The 15350-nt window shown below is 39.7% G+C and overlaps 5 protein-coding genes across 7 annotated transcripts; 1 reads left to right on the forward strand and 4 right to left on the reverse strand.

The window, feature by feature from the left end:
• On the forward strand, positions 530-3643 carry LOC104736461 (metal-nicotianamine transporter YSL2-like). Of its 3 annotated transcripts, none has more exons than XM_010456446.2 (7): positions 530-1295; positions 1362-1534; positions 1627-1724; positions 1803-1937; positions 2028-2217; positions 2310-2427; positions 2521-3643. In XM_010456446.2, the coding sequence occupies exons 1-7, from the start codon at positions 956-958 to the stop codon at positions 3459-3461; spliced, it is 1995 nt and encodes a 664-aa protein (XP_010454748.1). In that variant the 5' UTR covers positions 530-955; the 3' UTR covers positions 3462-3643. The 3 variants fall into 3 exon arrangements, with proteins under 3 accessions (XP_010454748.1, XP_010454747.1, XP_010454749.1); XM_010456445.2 differs by having other exon boundaries at positions 533-1295; positions 2515-3643; XM_010456447.1 differs by having other exon boundaries at positions 924-1295; positions 1396-1534; positions 2515-3643.
• Positions 3619-6748, reverse strand: LOC104736460 (GTPase-activating protein gyp7-like). The gene is made up of 5 exons (XM_010456444.1): positions 6258-6748; positions 5692-5827; positions 5554-5603; positions 5219-5272; positions 3619-5126 (listed from the first exon to the last, which is right to left on the reverse strand). Exons 1-5 carry the CDS (start codon positions 6416-6418, stop codon positions 3920-3922), a joined length of 1608 nt encoding a protein of 535 aa, XP_010454746.1. The 5' UTR covers positions 6419-6748; the 3' UTR covers positions 3619-3919.
• LOC104736462 (probable 6-phosphogluconolactonase 5, chloroplastic) lies at positions 7306-9195 on the reverse strand. Its single transcript, XM_010456448.1, has 3 exons — positions 8783-9195; positions 8193-8328; positions 7306-7942 (listed from the first exon to the last, which is right to left on the reverse strand). Exons 1-3 carry the CDS (start codon positions 9166-9168, stop codon positions 7484-7486), a joined length of 981 nt encoding a protein of 326 aa, XP_010454750.1. The 5' UTR covers positions 9169-9195; the 3' UTR covers positions 7306-7483.
• On the reverse strand, positions 9274-10569 carry LOC104736464 (probable 6-phosphogluconolactonase 4). Its single transcript, XM_010456449.2, has 3 exons — positions 10374-10569; positions 10093-10228; positions 9274-9842 (listed from the first exon to the last, which is right to left on the reverse strand). Exons 1-3 carry the CDS (start codon positions 10541-10543, stop codon positions 9363-9365), a joined length of 786 nt encoding a protein of 261 aa, XP_010454751.1. The 5' UTR covers positions 10544-10569; the 3' UTR covers positions 9274-9362.
• On the reverse strand, positions 12374-13597 carry LOC104736465 (probable 6-phosphogluconolactonase 3). The gene is made up of 3 exons (XM_010456450.2): positions 13334-13597; positions 13101-13236; positions 12374-13023 (listed from the first exon to the last, which is right to left on the reverse strand). The coding sequence occupies exons 1-3, from the start codon at positions 13483-13485 to the stop codon at positions 12553-12555; spliced, it is 759 nt and encodes a 252-aa protein (XP_010454752.1). The 5' UTR covers positions 13486-13597; the 3' UTR covers positions 12374-12552.

Here is a 15350-nt window from a genome sequence, read left to right on the forward strand (position 1 = left end):
GTTATGGATATGAATTAACTAGACAAAAATAAAATCTATAATCTGTAAAAAAACATTTCTATTATAATAATAATAATCTCAAAAGTTGTAAGAGTGGTGTTCTACAACTTTAAATTGTAATTGTAATTGAATTCATCATTTCTTGTCCGAATTAAAAGAAAATATGATAGTGTCTCTTTTTACTTATTTAACAAATTGATGGGAATAGAAGCTGACAACACATCAACATTGGGAGGGACATATCAGGACATCAGGTAGTAGTAACCTGAAGTCGGAAGTCAAACATATGCAACAGCAACACCACCTAACGCAACCCAACCCAATCCACTCTTTTCAAAAAAGTCAGTGCTCTTTGTGACAACACTTGGCGACACTTTCAAGGGACTCCAATTTTTTTCCCTATTTTTATATAACAAAACTAAAACCAACTTTTACAAGATTTGTTGTACTACCACCATCTCTTCTTATTCTTTTATTCTTTTCTTTTTTTACATAAAATTTCTATATAAAAAATGCAGGGTTAGTGAGTTTTCAGACCAACAACCTTGTATGTATCTCCCGCTCTGTCTTTTAACTGCAAAACGCGTGTTCCTTTCATAGTATTTGGTTTTGTTTTTTAAGAAAACTTTGAATCTGAATTACAAAATCTGTACTTCCATAATAAATATAGAAACCCTAATTTGTACTTCTTTGCAGTACACTTTCTCTCTCTCTCTCTCTCTCTCTCTTCATTCATTTCTCTTCTATAAAAATTTCTCAATCCAACATCACTAATATGCGATCCTCTCTTCTTCTTCTTCCTTCTTCCTTCTTCGATCTTGACTCTACGAATCATTCGATTCCCGACGAGATTCGCATATTTTTCCACCAATCGCCGGATCAAAACCTTGTTTCCTTGTAAAAGAAGCTACCAATAATCAGATTTAGGTAATTCAGATTCGTGTTAATTTCTTCAATGGAGAACGAGAGGGTTGAGAGAGAACAGAGTCAATTTCAAGAAGACGTATCGCTAGATTCAAGAAAGCCACCGCCATGGAGGAAACAGATCACGGTTCGATCCATCGTCGCGAGTTTGTTGATAGGGATTGTCTACAGCGTGATCTGTCTGAAGCTGAACCTAACGACAGGACTCGTCCCGAATCTCAACATCTCATCAGCTCTCTTGGCTTTTGTCTTTCTCAAATCTTGGACCAAAGTTCTCCAAAAAGCAGGAATCGTTACTACTCCTTTCACACGTCAAGAGAACACTATCGCTCAGACTTGTGCCGTTGCATGTTACAGCATCTCCCTTGCAGGTTATATATAATTCACACACACAATACGAGTTTTCACATATTGGACTAAGTTTCCATATGTCACAGGTGGGTTTGCATCGTACCTGCTTGGTTTAAATAGACGAACGTACGAGCTAACGGGAGTAAACACCGAAGGAAACAATCCTCGTGGTATAAAAGAGCCTGGTGTTGGATGGATGACCTCATTCCTTTTTGTTACTAGCTTCATTGGACTTGTTGTATTAGTCCCTCTTCGTAAGGTAATGATTTTTAGAAAATTATGAAACAGAGTAAAATTTTGATTTCAATGGTGTGATTGATTACGGAGGATGAAATGATGTGAATAACACAGGTGATGATTATAGACTACAAGCTAACGTATCCGAGTGGAACAGCAACAGCTGTTCTTATAAATGGATTTCACACTAACAAAGGAGACAAGACAGCCAAGTATGTTTGGATTTTTCTTTACTTGTTCATGGATTGGATTGGATATGTATATTGATGTCTTAGTCGTTTTTGATACAGGAAACAGATTCGTGGGTTTATCAATTCGTTTGGATTGAGTTTCTTTTGGGCATTCTTTGGATGGTTCTATTCAGGTGGTGACGGATGTGGATTCTCTCAGTTCCCTACATTTGGTTTACATGCTTGGAAAAAATCGTGAGTTTCCTCTGTTTTTGTTATAACCTTTTTGAGACTTTGGTTTAAACAAGTTTGATTGAAGACACTTAATCTCTTTGGGGGATACAGATTCTTCTTTGACTTCAGTATGACATATGTTGGAGCTGGGATGATCTGTTCTCATTTGGTGAATCTATCGTTGCTCTTTGGAGCGATCCTTTCGTGGGGAATAATGTGGCCTCTCATAGCCCAGCTTAAAGGTGAATGGTTCCCTGCAACATTGCCAGAGAGTAGCATGAAGAGCTTAAATGGCTATAAGGTCTGATTTTTTCATACTAGTTTTTATATACTTTGTGCGCTGTGGTAGCAAAAAGATGTGATAAGTTTTGTTTTGTGTTGTGTTGTTATTAGGTGTTTATATGCATTGCATTGATATTAGGAGATGGGCTTTATAACTTTCTCAAGATACTTTTCTTCACTGTGAGAAGCCTTCACTCTAGACTCTCAAAAACCAACAGCGTCAACACATGTAAGTTTAACTGTGGAAAAATCCTACCTAACTCTGTTTTGTATTTGTTTCAATGTTAAAAGTATATATAACCAAGATTGATTGCAGTTGCAGTGGTAGAAGTTCCAGAAGATGGTACAAAAGAATCTGATAACCTGAAACGAGAGAATGAAGTATTCGTTCGGGAGAGTATCCCACTATGGATGGCTTGTGCAGGATACTTATTCTTCTCCATTGTCTCCATCATTGCGATCCCTCTGATGTTCCCTCAGTTGAAATGGTACTTCGTCCTCGTAGCTTACCTTCTAGCTCCATCTCTCAGCTTCTGTAACGCCTATGGTGCTGGCTTAACCGATATGAACATGGCTTACAACTACGGTAAAGCGGCACTCTTTGTGATGGCGGCATTAGCTGGAAAACACGACGGCGTGGTGGCTGGAATGGTTGCTTGTGGTCTCATCAAATCAATCGTCTCTGTCTCCGCTGACTTGATGCACGATTTCAAGACAGGACATCTAACGCAAACCTCGCCACGCTCGATGCTTGTGGCGCAAGCTATCGGGACAGCCATAGGCTGCGTGGTTGCGCCGCTTACCTTCTTTCTCTTCTACAAGGCCTTTGACGTTGGAAACCCGGACGGTGAGTACAAGGCTCCTTATGCTATCATATACAGAAACATGGCAATCCTCGGTGTTCAAGGTCTCTCGGCTCTCCCCGACCATTGCCTTGAGCTTTGCTACGGGTTCTTTGCATTTGCGGTTGTTGCCAACCTGGCAAGAGACTTCTTGCCAGAGAGGCCAGGGAAATGGATCCCACTCCCGATGGAAATGGCTGTACCGTTCCTGGTGGGTGGGTCGTTCGCAATCGATATGTGTATTGGGAGCTTAGTGGTATACGTTTGGAATAAGGTGAACCGTAAGAAGGCAGATGTGATGGTTCCGGCTGTTGCATCAGGTTTGATATGTGGCGATGGTCTCTGGATTCTGCCTTCTTCTTTGCTGGCTCTGGCTAAGGTTAAACCTCCTATGTGTATGAACTTCACTGCGGCTCATTAAGGCATAAGAGATTTTACAGACAAAACCCGTAACTCATTGCCGGAGGAATGTATACTAGATGTGGTTAGATTAGGAGTAGACAGTTAAAAGAGGAACTAAACCTCATATATACATATGTCTTAATACAACAATATAATTAATAATTTTTGAATAAGAATGAACAGAATGAGAGAGTTGGTTTATTCTTTTACCGGCGGAAGATTCTCTTTCCCGGCACAAAAAAAATTGTTTCATATACAAAACTGAAAATGGAGTCAGAGAAACTCACCTCTGGAAGTTTCACAACACACCACACAAATCATGACTACATTGATTCTGGCCTTGATATGTTAAACCTGGATTTAGATAGCACCATTGCGGTAAATCAAATCCTCTGACGACTTGCCATGAACAAGTATGTATATCACAGTTGCGTCCCAAGCACCAAGGAGTGATAAGCCAGTACACAGGGTAAAGGATTATGGGATGGAGTGTTCAATCTTGGTATGGAGGGTAGCAATAAGGTCATGTGCATCGTCTAAGAGCTTCCACACGTCTAGTTTCCCTACCATATTGTGGCACTCCCGGAGAATCTCCTCCATGCTACTGTACTTTTCTATTATGAGTTTCCTCCTCTGCAGCACTGAAGCTGCTACGGCATATAGCAACAAATCATCTGTGGGAGGGGCTCTATGCTTTATCCGGCGGCTCCAAGAAGACTTCCCCATCCCAGCTCTTATCGCAGCTTGGTCTGCCCAAATCACTTCCCAAAGATACAGCGTTTGGTCCAGAGTCAGCTCCCTTCTAAACATCACAAGAACCATTCTATAAACAAAGAAACAGTCTTCTGCTTTGACTTTCTCAAGATGCTTGTAGAGCTGTGAGTCTTTGGATTTGATAATCTTTGAGACTATGTTCAGTTGCCTTGTGATCCCAACCTCATCAAGTCTGAAATTCTGACGAGCCTTCTTCATGAACCCAACAAAACACCAAAATGCCTCGTAGTCATCAGGTATGACAGAGAGTATAGGGGAGAGGAGATCACTCATTCCTTGGCAATAGCCAATTTCAGGGTCATATAAAGCATAGGCTTCAAGGACAGCAACAAGACGTGCAGCGTGAAATATTTTTGAAGGTTCCAAATGATTGTAATCCTTTAAGACAACTGCGTCAGCAGCTCGCCGTGCCCTATTCTCTGATACCATAGCTTGGGATGAGGAATATGGAGTCCACTCTGTATCAGCACGAAGAGCGTCGAGACGGATGATACGCTGCCAAGTCACAAAATCCTCTTTGGTACGAGAAATGAATATGCTGGATGAAGAAGTATGATTTTCATCCTTCCCTTCAGAAGAAGGAACGAGCTGAACAGAATCATTCTCATCTGAAGAATCTGAGTCTGAGGACTCAGAATTCAGCTGTCTCGAACCAGTGTAGTCTCTATCAAGCTTACATGAGACATCACTCATGTAACCATTATCTTCTATGTTGTCTTTGTCGCTAGAGAGAGACTTGTGGTCGCTGCAAGTATCGTCATCAGAACATGAACTGTCAGAGTCTTGCGCCAGTGACCAACAACTATCACGCCCGTCTTGAGTAGTTTTATTGATCTTGTTTAACTTAAACGTCCCACTGTTTTGTCTTTGAAGTCTTTTGCACTGCCTGCGTAGTCTCTCATACACTTTTCTGCAATTATAGTAAGGTTAAGTAAAATCAAGTTACAGATGAACAAAAAAGATATATAGAGATCTTCCAACGATGAGTCATCTATTTCTCACCTTCTCCAAGTTCTTGTAGCACCTCTCTCTTCTTCGGAACTATTCAAATCACACCTGTTTTGTGGAGAAGAAAATAAACAATGGTAAGGGATATGAAGCAAGAACCAAATGGTTCTGTGAGTATATATAAGTGTGTCGTCGTGACATAAGTGATGATGCTTTCTTAACAAATCAGTCAAAATGTGCAATATTTGCCACCCAAATTTCACGTTATAACCAGACAATGTCCTTTGATTTCAACACATCACAAGCAACACAAGTAGAGCATAAACAAATCAACTACCACAAGTGCTACAACTAATAGAGTTTGAATATATATATATATATATACTTACACTCCAAGAAGGAACGGCCACACTTCTGACCGAATGCTAGGATCAATGCCCTACAAGAAGATATAAGAAAATGAATAAATCCAAAAACATTTGTAAATCACTGAAAAACTTCACAATGCTGTCAAAGCTTTGACTCACTCTACTCCGGACTTTCTTCAACAGATCCACTCCCCCATTCCGAAGTCTACCCTCAGGGGTGAAAAGTTTTTTCCACCGGCGGAGTGTGACAGGTTTCTTTCGTTTTCTTCTGGACCAGGGTGATTTGAGTCGATGCCTGAACAGAAAACAGGAAATGAAATAGTTTCAGAAAACTCCCTGCTTGTTCTGATAGAATATAAACCATGGAACATAAAAAAAAAAAAGACATGATGATATATAGAACAACACTACACTTTCAAAACCTCACAAACATAGATAAGGAGCAAGATAGTGTTGAGATCCTATATGTGGAAAATAACTGAATGGTTCATTAGGACAAAAGTTAAAAAACAAATCCAACCATTGATCCTGTAATAAAGACAACAAACACTTAGAAGCAATGTACTAAATTCTAGATAAGATTATTTTCTCTATCAACAAGCAATCAAAAATATCATCTAAACCACTGAGAAAGAACTATCAAAAATCTCAGGATTCAAAGAAACACATTCCCAATCGAATTTTCAAGAACTAAAAATGATAGATATATAGAGAGAGAGACTCACGGATCAGAAGAAGAAGAAGAAGAAGAAGAAGAAGAACAAGAAGCAGGAGAAGAAGAAGAAGTAACAAGGACGAAAGCAGAACGCAAATGAGTCCACGGAGATGATGGAGAAGAAGGAATAGGAAACGAAGACTTCGTTTGAATTCTTCTAAGAGCTTTCATCGAACCTAGACTCTCTCTCTCTCTCTCTCTCTCTCTCTCTCTCTCTCTCTCTCTCTCTGTCTTCCTCTTCCTCAATTTAAAGGTTCAAAGATCAGAAAATGCCCAGTACGAATCGGCAACAGATTTGATCCAAAAACTCCGGCGAAAACCATAAGACCTCTCCTCCTCCGTGTCAGCCGCGTAGTTGAAGAAGAAGAACTAGCTTCCGCCTCCTTCTCTGTTATAAAGTTTGGATTTTTATTTTCTTTATGTTCTCTCTCTCCAGAATCTGAAAGAGAGGGGGGAAGTCAAAATGGGGAGAGTAAAGAGAAGAAGGTCATATACTCTCAATCAATGTTGGAAGCCTTAAAGCCTATTCCTTTGGCTTTTTTATATACAAAGTTCGTTACCACCACCACCACTACTACTACGCTCAGAAAAATACTCAAATTTTTATTAACACATTTAGTCCTTTTACTTTTCTTTATTTATTTCTTTCCTCTTTAATCATATTCACAGTCAACAGTAATATAATGTATCTAAAGATGATTTGGTTTTTACTAATTGTAGTCAAACTAAATTAAATTTCTTAGTATATATGTCGATCTATACCCCATATATGTTTCCAACTACAAGTCTTTTTCATCAACAATCAAAATCTCATATGAATCACATACCATTTATATTTCCCATATTCCATTGTTGTAATACATGCTTCAATTTAGGAAATAAATATCTTACTCACTCACCACAAGGTCCACAACATCTATCTTGTTTTAAGTTTTAACACACTCATATCTCGGCTACACTATATACCAACTTTAAAAGTCAAAATGACTCAACGGTCTCAAAACAACCATTAGATAGAGAATGTTGGTTCTGATATATTTTGACTCAAAACACCCCAAAGGCCCAAACCATTGATTTGATTCATTATTTCCCAATGTCAAGTACACTTTTATTACAACAACCTCTTCCTAAATGGAGAGAGTCCGCGAATTAAACCACTCGACCTAACAATCCAAAAAACCAAACCGAAGGAGTAGTCACATATGGTAAGTGAAATGAAATGGAAAACATTACGACTTAGAGCTTGGAAGAGGCTGGTTTATCAAGAAACCAAACCAGCTCCTCTTCAGCAGAAACAGAACCCGCAGGTGGTACTGTCCCAGTCTTCTTCAGAGCTGCCTGCACGGCTTCAGCTTTGCCAGAACCGCAAACGACTAGAGCTACATGTGCAGAGGAGTTGATCACCGGGAATGTGAAGGTGATTCTTTCAGACGGCGGTTTTGGAGAGTCGGTGATTGAAACTACCCATTTCTTGTTCTCGTTGCAGAGACCATGTCCAGGGAATAAGGATGCTACGTGGCCATCAGGTCCCATACCGAGAAGCATGAGATCAAATTTGGGGAAGCCGGTTGTTTCAGATACGCGGAGTATATTGGTCTTCACCAAATGTTTGAGACAGGTCTCGTAATCATCAGCTGCAGCCTCGGCGGATAGTGATTCGTTGATTGCATATACGTTTCCAGCTGGAATTGGAACCTGAAGAGCTCTTATCATCAGTTCACTGAAAAAGTTACTATAATCATTTGTTTCAGTCATTTAAAACGTTTGAATCAAGAGTTATGTGATTCATTGTGCACTCTATACACACTGAGTCTCAACCACCACTATAGCAATTCAATATAAAAAAAGAAATGAAGATAACTATGCGATTTATAAGGATGTATCGAGAAACCTTTAATGAACATGTGAGACCAACAATGAAGGGGACAGAGAATGTTCCAAATACCTTGGATAGAAAACCATCATAAGCTAGCTTGTAGTTGCTGTCGTCGTGTTCCTTTGGCACAACCCTCTCATCAACCCAAAAGAAATGCCACCTCGCCCAATCGATCGAATCAGCATAAGGAGATTCAACTAACTTCCTGCAAAGTTTGAGCAAAGCATTTCCATTGGAAAAAACAAAACTTTATCAAGAAAGTAAGTCAAAATATGAAAAAAGCTATGTCCTTGATCAGCCATAGCTGCTAAAGAGTGAGTTTCATGGATTGAATAGAACAAGAACTCAACAGAAAACTAAGAGAATCACAGATTGCAAAACAAACCAAGAACAGTCATACATCCTCTTCAAAACCAATAATGAATGATGATAAACATTAGGTTCATTAATCGAACGTTTAGAGTAGTACCCATGAGATTGAGATCAAACAAAACCTAGTTACTTTGAATCCCATTCACAAGTCAAATTCGCATATGTTAAACCCTAAAAATTAAGACTTTACAAATCCCTAAGTCCCAAATCAAGTCTAGCCAATCTTCACAAGCCATAAAAATTATCATGGTTTAAAATCGAAAGAAAGAAGAAGAACACACACACACCTGAGCGATTTGATGAGAGAGCCACCAGAGACAACGACAGTGAAAGCGCCTCTCTCTTTACAAAACTTATCGGAGAGATCAGCTGTGAATTTAGCCAAATCAACCGCCAAATTCTCCTCGAGATCATAAATCTCAACTCTTTTCTTCTTCTCCTCCGCCGTCGTAGCCATGCTTCTCACCTCCAGTACCTTTCTCCGAGTATGAGATAGTCTCCGGCTAGTAGATCCAGTTCCGATCGATGAAACAGAGAAGGATTCAAAACGAGACGCACTATAAGAAGAAGAAGAGCAAGTGAGACGATTCTTGGGGGCAGAATAATTAGAACGGAGGTTGGTGGGCGATGAGAATAGAATCGAGCGAAGGGAACAAGAAGAAGAAGTAGCCATTGTAAAACAAATTAAAAAAGGTCGCGACTTTATAGTTAAAGTGAGCAACTTTGACTTCGTGAAGTAGCACAGGACAAGTGACCAAACTCGGTTTTAAACTAATCATGTTAAAGTTTTAAGTTTTAATGTAGTAGTAGGCATTCGAAAGACACAACTTTTATTAGATATACGATACAAATAAAACATAGAGCTGATCAATGTCCTTTAGGGATCTTAGAGGCAGCAGCTTGGTCAAGAAACCATATGGCTTCTACGTCAGCTGTGAGCCAAGCTGAAGGCAAGTCAAGGTTATCTTTGAAAACCTCAGCGACCGCATCGGCCTGAGCCTCATCACAAACGGCCATGAGGTTGTAGGAAGCGCAGTTAATGACAGGTAAAGTGAAGGTGATTCTCTTCGGTGGCGGTTTTGGGGAATCGGTGATGTAAGTTACCAACTTTGCTTTCTCCTTGATCTGATAGTGCCCCGGGAACAAAGACGCCATGTGACCGTCCGGGCCCATTCCTAGGAGCTGGAGGTCGAACTGTGGGAAGCCAGAGGATTTGTATGTCCGGATGATGTTTCGGTTCACTAGTCTTTTGATGCATTCCTCGTAGAGTAATGCGGCGCCTTTGGCATCACCCAGGGCTGCACAGTCTTGGTCAATTGCATATATGTTCGCAATTGGAATCGGTACCTATACGTAGAGAGTGAATTATTTGTGTACGTCAAGATCATCTAACAAAACAGTCTATTAAAAAAAAATCATATTGAAGTTGAGAAGAGAGACCTACACAAGAATAAATGGCATCATCATTTTAATTGATGACAATTGTTTTTTTTTACTAACATTTAGGTATATTTGTTTGATACAAGATTTGTCTCAAGGCATCAATAAATAGTTTGATATAACTTGTGTCTGAGGTGATCACAAGAAAGATACGGACCTTGGAGAGAAACCCATCAAAGGCGAGTTTGTAGTTGCTGTCCTTATGGTCCAATGGAACAACTCTCTCGTCCACCCAGAAAATGTGCCACTTTGACCATTCGATGCTTTCTTGGTACACTGGTTTCAACAGTTCACTGCAAAATTAAGTTAACTAATTAATTAACACTGGATTTTAAATCTTTGTAAAATATGATCAGATTATAAATTAAATGCATAAGATTCAGAGATTTAGTAAATCTATATATAATAACAAAGAAGAAAAAGATTTTCTTATATAACCTGAGCCAAGAGATGAGGTCACCACCGGAAAGAACAAGGGTGAAATAGCCTCTCTCCTTGCAGAACTTAGCCGAGAGATTGGCCGTGTACTTGGCCATAGCCTCCGATAATTCATTCTTTGAGGGAAACACAATCTTCTTCCTCTCCTTTTCTCCCAAAACAGATGCCATTATGGTTCTCTGTTAAGAGAATCTGATCAAAGATGAGATATGATATTTAAAGAAGAAAAAACAAGTGGTGAGTTGACCAAAGAAAGAAGAAGGAACAAGTGGTGTTGACTCTTGACGATGTGGTGATGAACGTGTACAATTAGGATAAACATGTATTAATTTTTAGTTTAATTTTTACTTACGTGTATTAATGCATGTTTTCTATTAGTAAACGAGCTGTTTTGAAAGGAGTATTTTCTATTACCTTGTTTTACTTGTTTTTTTTTTTTGTTAATTAGATCGCATCGAAACATATAACATGGTCTCTTATTAATTTGATATCTCACTACAGAGATAGATCATCGAGGAGGAAAGAAATATTGATCATAGTCTAAAAACACCAACTTGATCGATGATATAAAATATGTCTCTGAAATTAATATGTACATAAACCATAGTGCTACAAGCCTACAACGTATAAAACAAATGCATTGTCATTTTTGGTATAACTCCGTCGTTAGCGTACCGTACAATGAAACTAAACCATGTAGAACCTAAAAATGCATACATCCTATGATTTCGGCACTTTTCTACTTGGCTACAAATTTCTTGAAATCAAATCAAGTAAAAATATTTCTGTGCATGTTTTGATTTTTAAAAGCGCCCTCAAGAGTATTTTCAAACCAAAACAAACCAAAAATTTTCTTCAAGAGTAATTCAAACAAAAACCTAACTACCAAATTACATAATATGTAAGCTAGCTGTCCAGAATCGTCGTTGGAATGTCGTCTTTCTTTGATTACTTTAAGAAAACAATTTATTATTTCAATAGTACGATAGTGTAGTCTTCTATATTAATTTAGTACACACCTTGATAAATTAATTAGTATCCTTTAGGAGGTAAATCAGATGATCCACTAAATAATGTTTACAAGTAGAATATTATTGTGTCTCCAATATTCCATGCATGCATAGCTTGCTTTCACATGGTTCGACACTGGACAAAAACTAGATCATATATATACTCTTAGGCAGGAAAATTAGGAATACACTTATTTTGATATTTATTTTGTTTCTTTGAAAATTAGCTCAATGGACAAATTTATCTCCAACACGTAAGAACGTGACTACAAGTCTACAATGAACAACTCTATCTTAGACTTAAAATTAAAGCAATATATAGTTTATTGACTACGACAGAAGATACTTGAGCAGAAACTACCAGTCTCTTGAAGAATGGGCTCTCTTTTCTTAATTGTTCAACAACCATATTTAAACTCTCAATCTACTTTTTCTCTCTTTTGGTTCATAGTTGAAAAACATTAAGCAAATCCATCTCACCTGAAAACAGAAACAAAGCCTAATTTTGTTTTCTATTTTGGTATATTAATTATTTTCTATAATAAGTATAGTTTAAAATGTAGTGTTTATTAAAGGTTGTTTTGAGAATATTTATTCTAACGTTTAATATGTGTTTCGATTACTCCTATTACAAGGAGTTTGGTTATGGTTTTTCTCTAACGGAAAAGCTAGTTTGAACACTTTGTTGTTATGTCATTGTTAGTTCGCTATGAAACTATTTAAAACAAAAATGATTGTTCATTCGTTTGTAGATGAACTTCGTGATTTTGCATCCACATAATGTTTTTTTTTTACCAACACCAGAAATGAGCTAAAGTTCCATCCCTTAATTAAATTAAGAAGTTTCAAGATTTAAAATCTACATGCATGGAATATTGGAAGAATGATAGTAATTGGTCCAGATCAAAAGTATTTGTTTGGTTATACGTTATCACCTACTCATCATACTTTGAAGGGTATATTTGTTTTGTTCGTCTGTCCTCGGCATAATATAAGCAATTATTGTTATTATTATAACCCATAGTCATAGCTAGTGACTCACACAAAACTACAGGAAACACATTTGGTACGGAGTATGCGTTAGCCGGTTATTAAACGTGCAATACGCAACTTAGAGACTGAAAATAAAGTAAAATAAAAAAACACCGTTATTAATGTGTTTGAGCTCTCTAGAGCTCGGAGGCAGCTGCTTGGTCAAGGTACCAAACATTTTCGACTTGTGCACTAAGATGAGCAGAAGGTAAGGAGAAGTTGTTATGCTTCATGATCTCAGCCACGGATTTGGCCTGTGGTTTGTCACAAATGGCCATAAGGTTGTACAAAGCAGAGTTGATGACAGGTAAAGTGAATGTGATTCTCTTTGGTGGTGGTTTTGGAGAGTCGGTAATGTGAGTGACCCATTTCTGCTTCTCATTGATCTGAGGATGGTTTGGGAAGAGAGACGCCATGTGACCATCAGGACCCATCCCTAGAAGTTGTAGATCGAACTCAGGGTACCCTGTCTTTTTGGATATTGGGATGATCTTTTCCTTCACAAGATTCTTCAGACAATCCTCGTAGAGCGCTGCGCAGTGCTCGGCATTACCATCAGCTGCCGAGTGCTTGTCGATTGCGTAGATGTTCTTATCCGGAATCGGAACCTAAGATGTTATATATATTACCAAAAATAGATTGTTATCTATAACAAGACACAAGACAGGTTAAGTGATGATGAAACCTTGGAGAGAAAGCCATCCATGGCGAGTTTGTAGTTGCTGTCTGGATCTTCCCATGCACAAACCCTCTCGTCGACCCAAAAGACGTGCCACTTTGACCATTCAATCGAATCAATGTAAGGAGGTTGCACCAACTTGCTATAATATTTGATTAATTGAAACTGTTAATTATTGGATTCTTTGTGTTTCTTTAAAGAAGAAAAATAAAACAGAGAAGAGTGAGAGATTTACAGACCAGAGCCAATCGATGAGGTCACCGCCGGAGAGAACAACGGTGAAAAGACCTTTCTCCTTGATGAACTTTGCGGAGAGCTTAGCAGTGTACGCAGCCATTGCTTCTGACACTTCATTCTTGGTCGGAAACACAATCATCTTCCTCTGCGCCATTGTGCTACAAGACTAAAGAGAGAGAGAGAGAGAGAGAGAGAGAGAGAGAGAGAGAGAGAGAGAGAGAGAGAGAATGTGATGGATCAAAGAAGAAGAAGAGTGTGGATATTGTTGGGTGGTGTTACAAGTGTTTTGGGGTTTCTTGCTTTTTATAGTGAAAGAGACCCCGTGAATAAAGGAGTTCGTGACTTTAATCTTAGCAATTAGGTAGGACTTAGGAGAGACACGTGATTTATGTAATATCTAACTGTTTCCTTGGAGAGGTTGGATAGAGCTTCTAGAGACTTTCTCTGGGGTAGTACTGCAGAAAAAAGAAAACAACATTTGGTTGCTTGGAAACGTGTGTGTCGTCCGAAGAATGAGGGGGGTCTGGGGATTCGAGTAGCGAAGGAGATGAATAAGGCTTTACTAGCGAAGGTGGGGTGGAGAGTTTTGCAAGATCCTTCTAGTCTATGGGCACAGGTGGTGAGGAGAAAGTACAAAGTCGGGAGTGTGCAGGACCCTGGTTGGATGACCGCCAAGAGTAATTGGTCGTCTACGTGGCGAAGTGTGGGGTTAGGACTGAGGGAGGTCGTTAGCAAAGGTTTGAGTTGGGTCGTGGGAGATGGGCGTACAGTCAGGTTCTGGAAGGATAAGTGGTTGTCAGGGGAGTCACTTATTACGGATGTAGTGGGTGTGTTACCATCGGGTCTTGAAGATTTGACAGCTCGGGATCTGTGGAATGATAGTAGGGGATGGGATGTTGCGTGTATAGCGCCTTTTGTGTCTGACAATACTAAGCTTGAGCTGGTGACTGGCGTCTTGGATAGCTTCTCGGGGGTTACTGATAGAATATCATGGGGTGAGACCGCTGATGGTTGTTTTACTGTAGGTTCTGCGTATGCTTTCTTAACAAAGGAGGAGAGGTTGGGGCAGAACATGGGCTGTTTTTACAAACGGATTTGGCAAGTTGTGGTGCCGGAAAGAGTAAAGCTTTTTTTGTGGTTGGTAGCACATCAGGCTATAATGACTAATACGGAGAGACTACGCCGTCACCTCAGTGATTGCCCTGCTATGTCTGGCTTATGGAACAGAATCTTACCACGAAGTAAGCGACGAGGGTTTTCTACAATGTCTCTTCTGGAGTGGATGTACCATAACCTGGATAAGGGGACAAGTACTTGTGACGGGGATTGGGCAACAATGTTTGCACTGGCTGTTTGGTGGGGATGGAAATGGCGTTGCTGTGATGTTTTTGGGGAGAAATTGGTCTGCAGGGATCGGGTCTCCTTTGTAAAGAAGCTTACAATGGATGTGACAAAGGCACAGTCGATTACTGTGAATCACTCCGGGGTGACAACACGGGTGGTCCGAGAAATTGGCTGGGTGGTTCCTGATCAAGGGTGGTTTAAGCTTAATACTGACAGAGCATCAAGGGGTAATCCAGGTATGGCATCCGCAGGAGGGGTGTTGAGGAATAGTGTGGGTGTATGGTGTGGTGGCTTTGCAGTACGTATTGGACGTTGCTCGGCGCAGTTGGCTGAACTTTGGGGCGTCTACTACGGGTTGAGTTTTGCTTGGGAGGCAAAGGTTACGCGGTTGGAGGTGGAGGTGGACTCGAAACTGGTGGTTGGTTACCTTACGACAGGGATAGGAGACTCTCATCCTCTGTCCTTCCTGGTACGTCTGTGCCATGGCTTCATTACGAGGGACTGGATAGTCCGTTTTCGACACGTGTATAGGGAAGCAAATCATCTTGTTGATGGGTTAGCTACTTATGCGTTTTCTCTTCCTTTAGGCTTTCATGTTTTTAACACGGTCCCGGAATCTGTTGATGGGCTCCTACGTGCGGATGCTGCTGGTCATTTGTGCCTGAGACATATTCG

The sequence above is a fragment of the Camelina sativa genome, chromosome 13, assembly GCF_000633955.1.
Source record: "Camelina sativa cultivar DH55 chromosome 13, Cs, whole genome shotgun sequence".
NCBI lineage: Eukaryota > Viridiplantae > Streptophyta > Magnoliopsida > Brassicales > Brassicaceae > Camelina > Camelina sativa.

What these genes read in the sequence shown, in the direction of transcription:
- LOC104736464 (XM_010456449.2), bottom strand. Translation starts at nt 10,543, where the DNA reads ATGGCATCTGTTTTGGGAGAAAAGGAGAGGAAGAAGATTGTGTTTCCC. An exon ending in GACCTCATCTCTTGGCTCAG is followed by an intron (nt 10,229 to 10,373) that starts GTTATATAAGAA and finishes TTAATTTTGCAG; the next exon opens with TGAACTGTTGAAACCAGTGT. An exon ending in TTGATGGGTTTCTCTCCAAG is followed by an intron (nt 9,843 to 10,092) that starts GTCCGTATCTTT and finishes CTCTACGTATAG; the next exon opens with GTACCGATTCCAATTGCGAA.
- LOC104736460 (XM_010456444.1), bottom strand. Translation starts at nt 6,418, where the DNA reads ATGAAAGCTCTTAGAAGAATTCAAACGAAGTCTTCGTTTCCTATTCCT. An exon ending in TCTTCTTCTTCTTCTGATCC is followed by an intron (nt 5,828 to 6,257) that starts GTGAGTCTCTCT and finishes TTTTCTGTTCAG; the next exon opens with GCATCGACTCAAATCACCCT. An exon ending in GCTACAAGAACTTGGAGAAG is followed by an intron (nt 5,127 to 5,218) that starts GTGAGAAATAGA and finishes CTATAATTGCAG; the next exon opens with AAAAGTGTATGAGAGACTAC.
- LOC104736461 (XM_010456445.2), top strand. Translation starts at nt 956, where the DNA reads ATGGAGAACGAGAGGGTTGAGAGAGAACAGAGTCAATTTCAAGAAGAC. An exon ending in TATTAGTCCCTCTTCGTAAG is followed by an intron (nt 1,535 to 1,626) that starts GTAATGATTTTT and finishes TGAATAACACAG; the next exon opens with GTGATGATTATAGACTACAA. An exon ending in TTACATGCTTGGAAAAAATC is followed by an intron (nt 1,938 to 2,027) that starts GTGAGTTTCCTC and finishes TGGGGGATACAG; the next exon opens with ATTCTTCTTTGACTTCAGTA.
- LOC104736465 (XM_010456450.2), bottom strand. Translation starts at nt 13,485, where the DNA reads ATGGCGCAGAGGAAGATGATTGTGTTTCCGACCAAGAATGAAGTGTCA. An exon ending in GACCTCATCGATTGGCTCTG is followed by an intron (nt 13,237 to 13,333) that starts GTCTGTAAATCT and finishes CAAATATTATAG; the next exon opens with CAAGTTGGTGCAACCTCCTT. An exon ending in TGGATGGCTTTCTCTCCAAG is followed by an intron (nt 13,024 to 13,100) that starts GTTTCATCATCA and finishes ATAACATCTTAG; the next exon opens with GTTCCGATTCCGGATAAGAA.
- LOC104736462 (XM_010456448.1), bottom strand. Translation starts at nt 9,168, where the DNA reads ATGGCTACTTCTTCTTCTTGTTCCCTTCGCTCGATTCTATTCTCATCG. An exon ending in TCTCTCATCAAATCGCTCAG is followed by an intron (nt 8,329 to 8,782) that starts GTGTGTGTGTGT and finishes CAAACTTTGCAG; the next exon opens with GAAGTTAGTTGAATCTCCTT. An exon ending in ATGATGGTTTTCTATCCAAG is followed by an intron (nt 7,943 to 8,192) that starts GTATTTGGAACA and finishes AGAGCTCTTCAG; the next exon opens with GTTCCAATTCCAGCTGGAAA.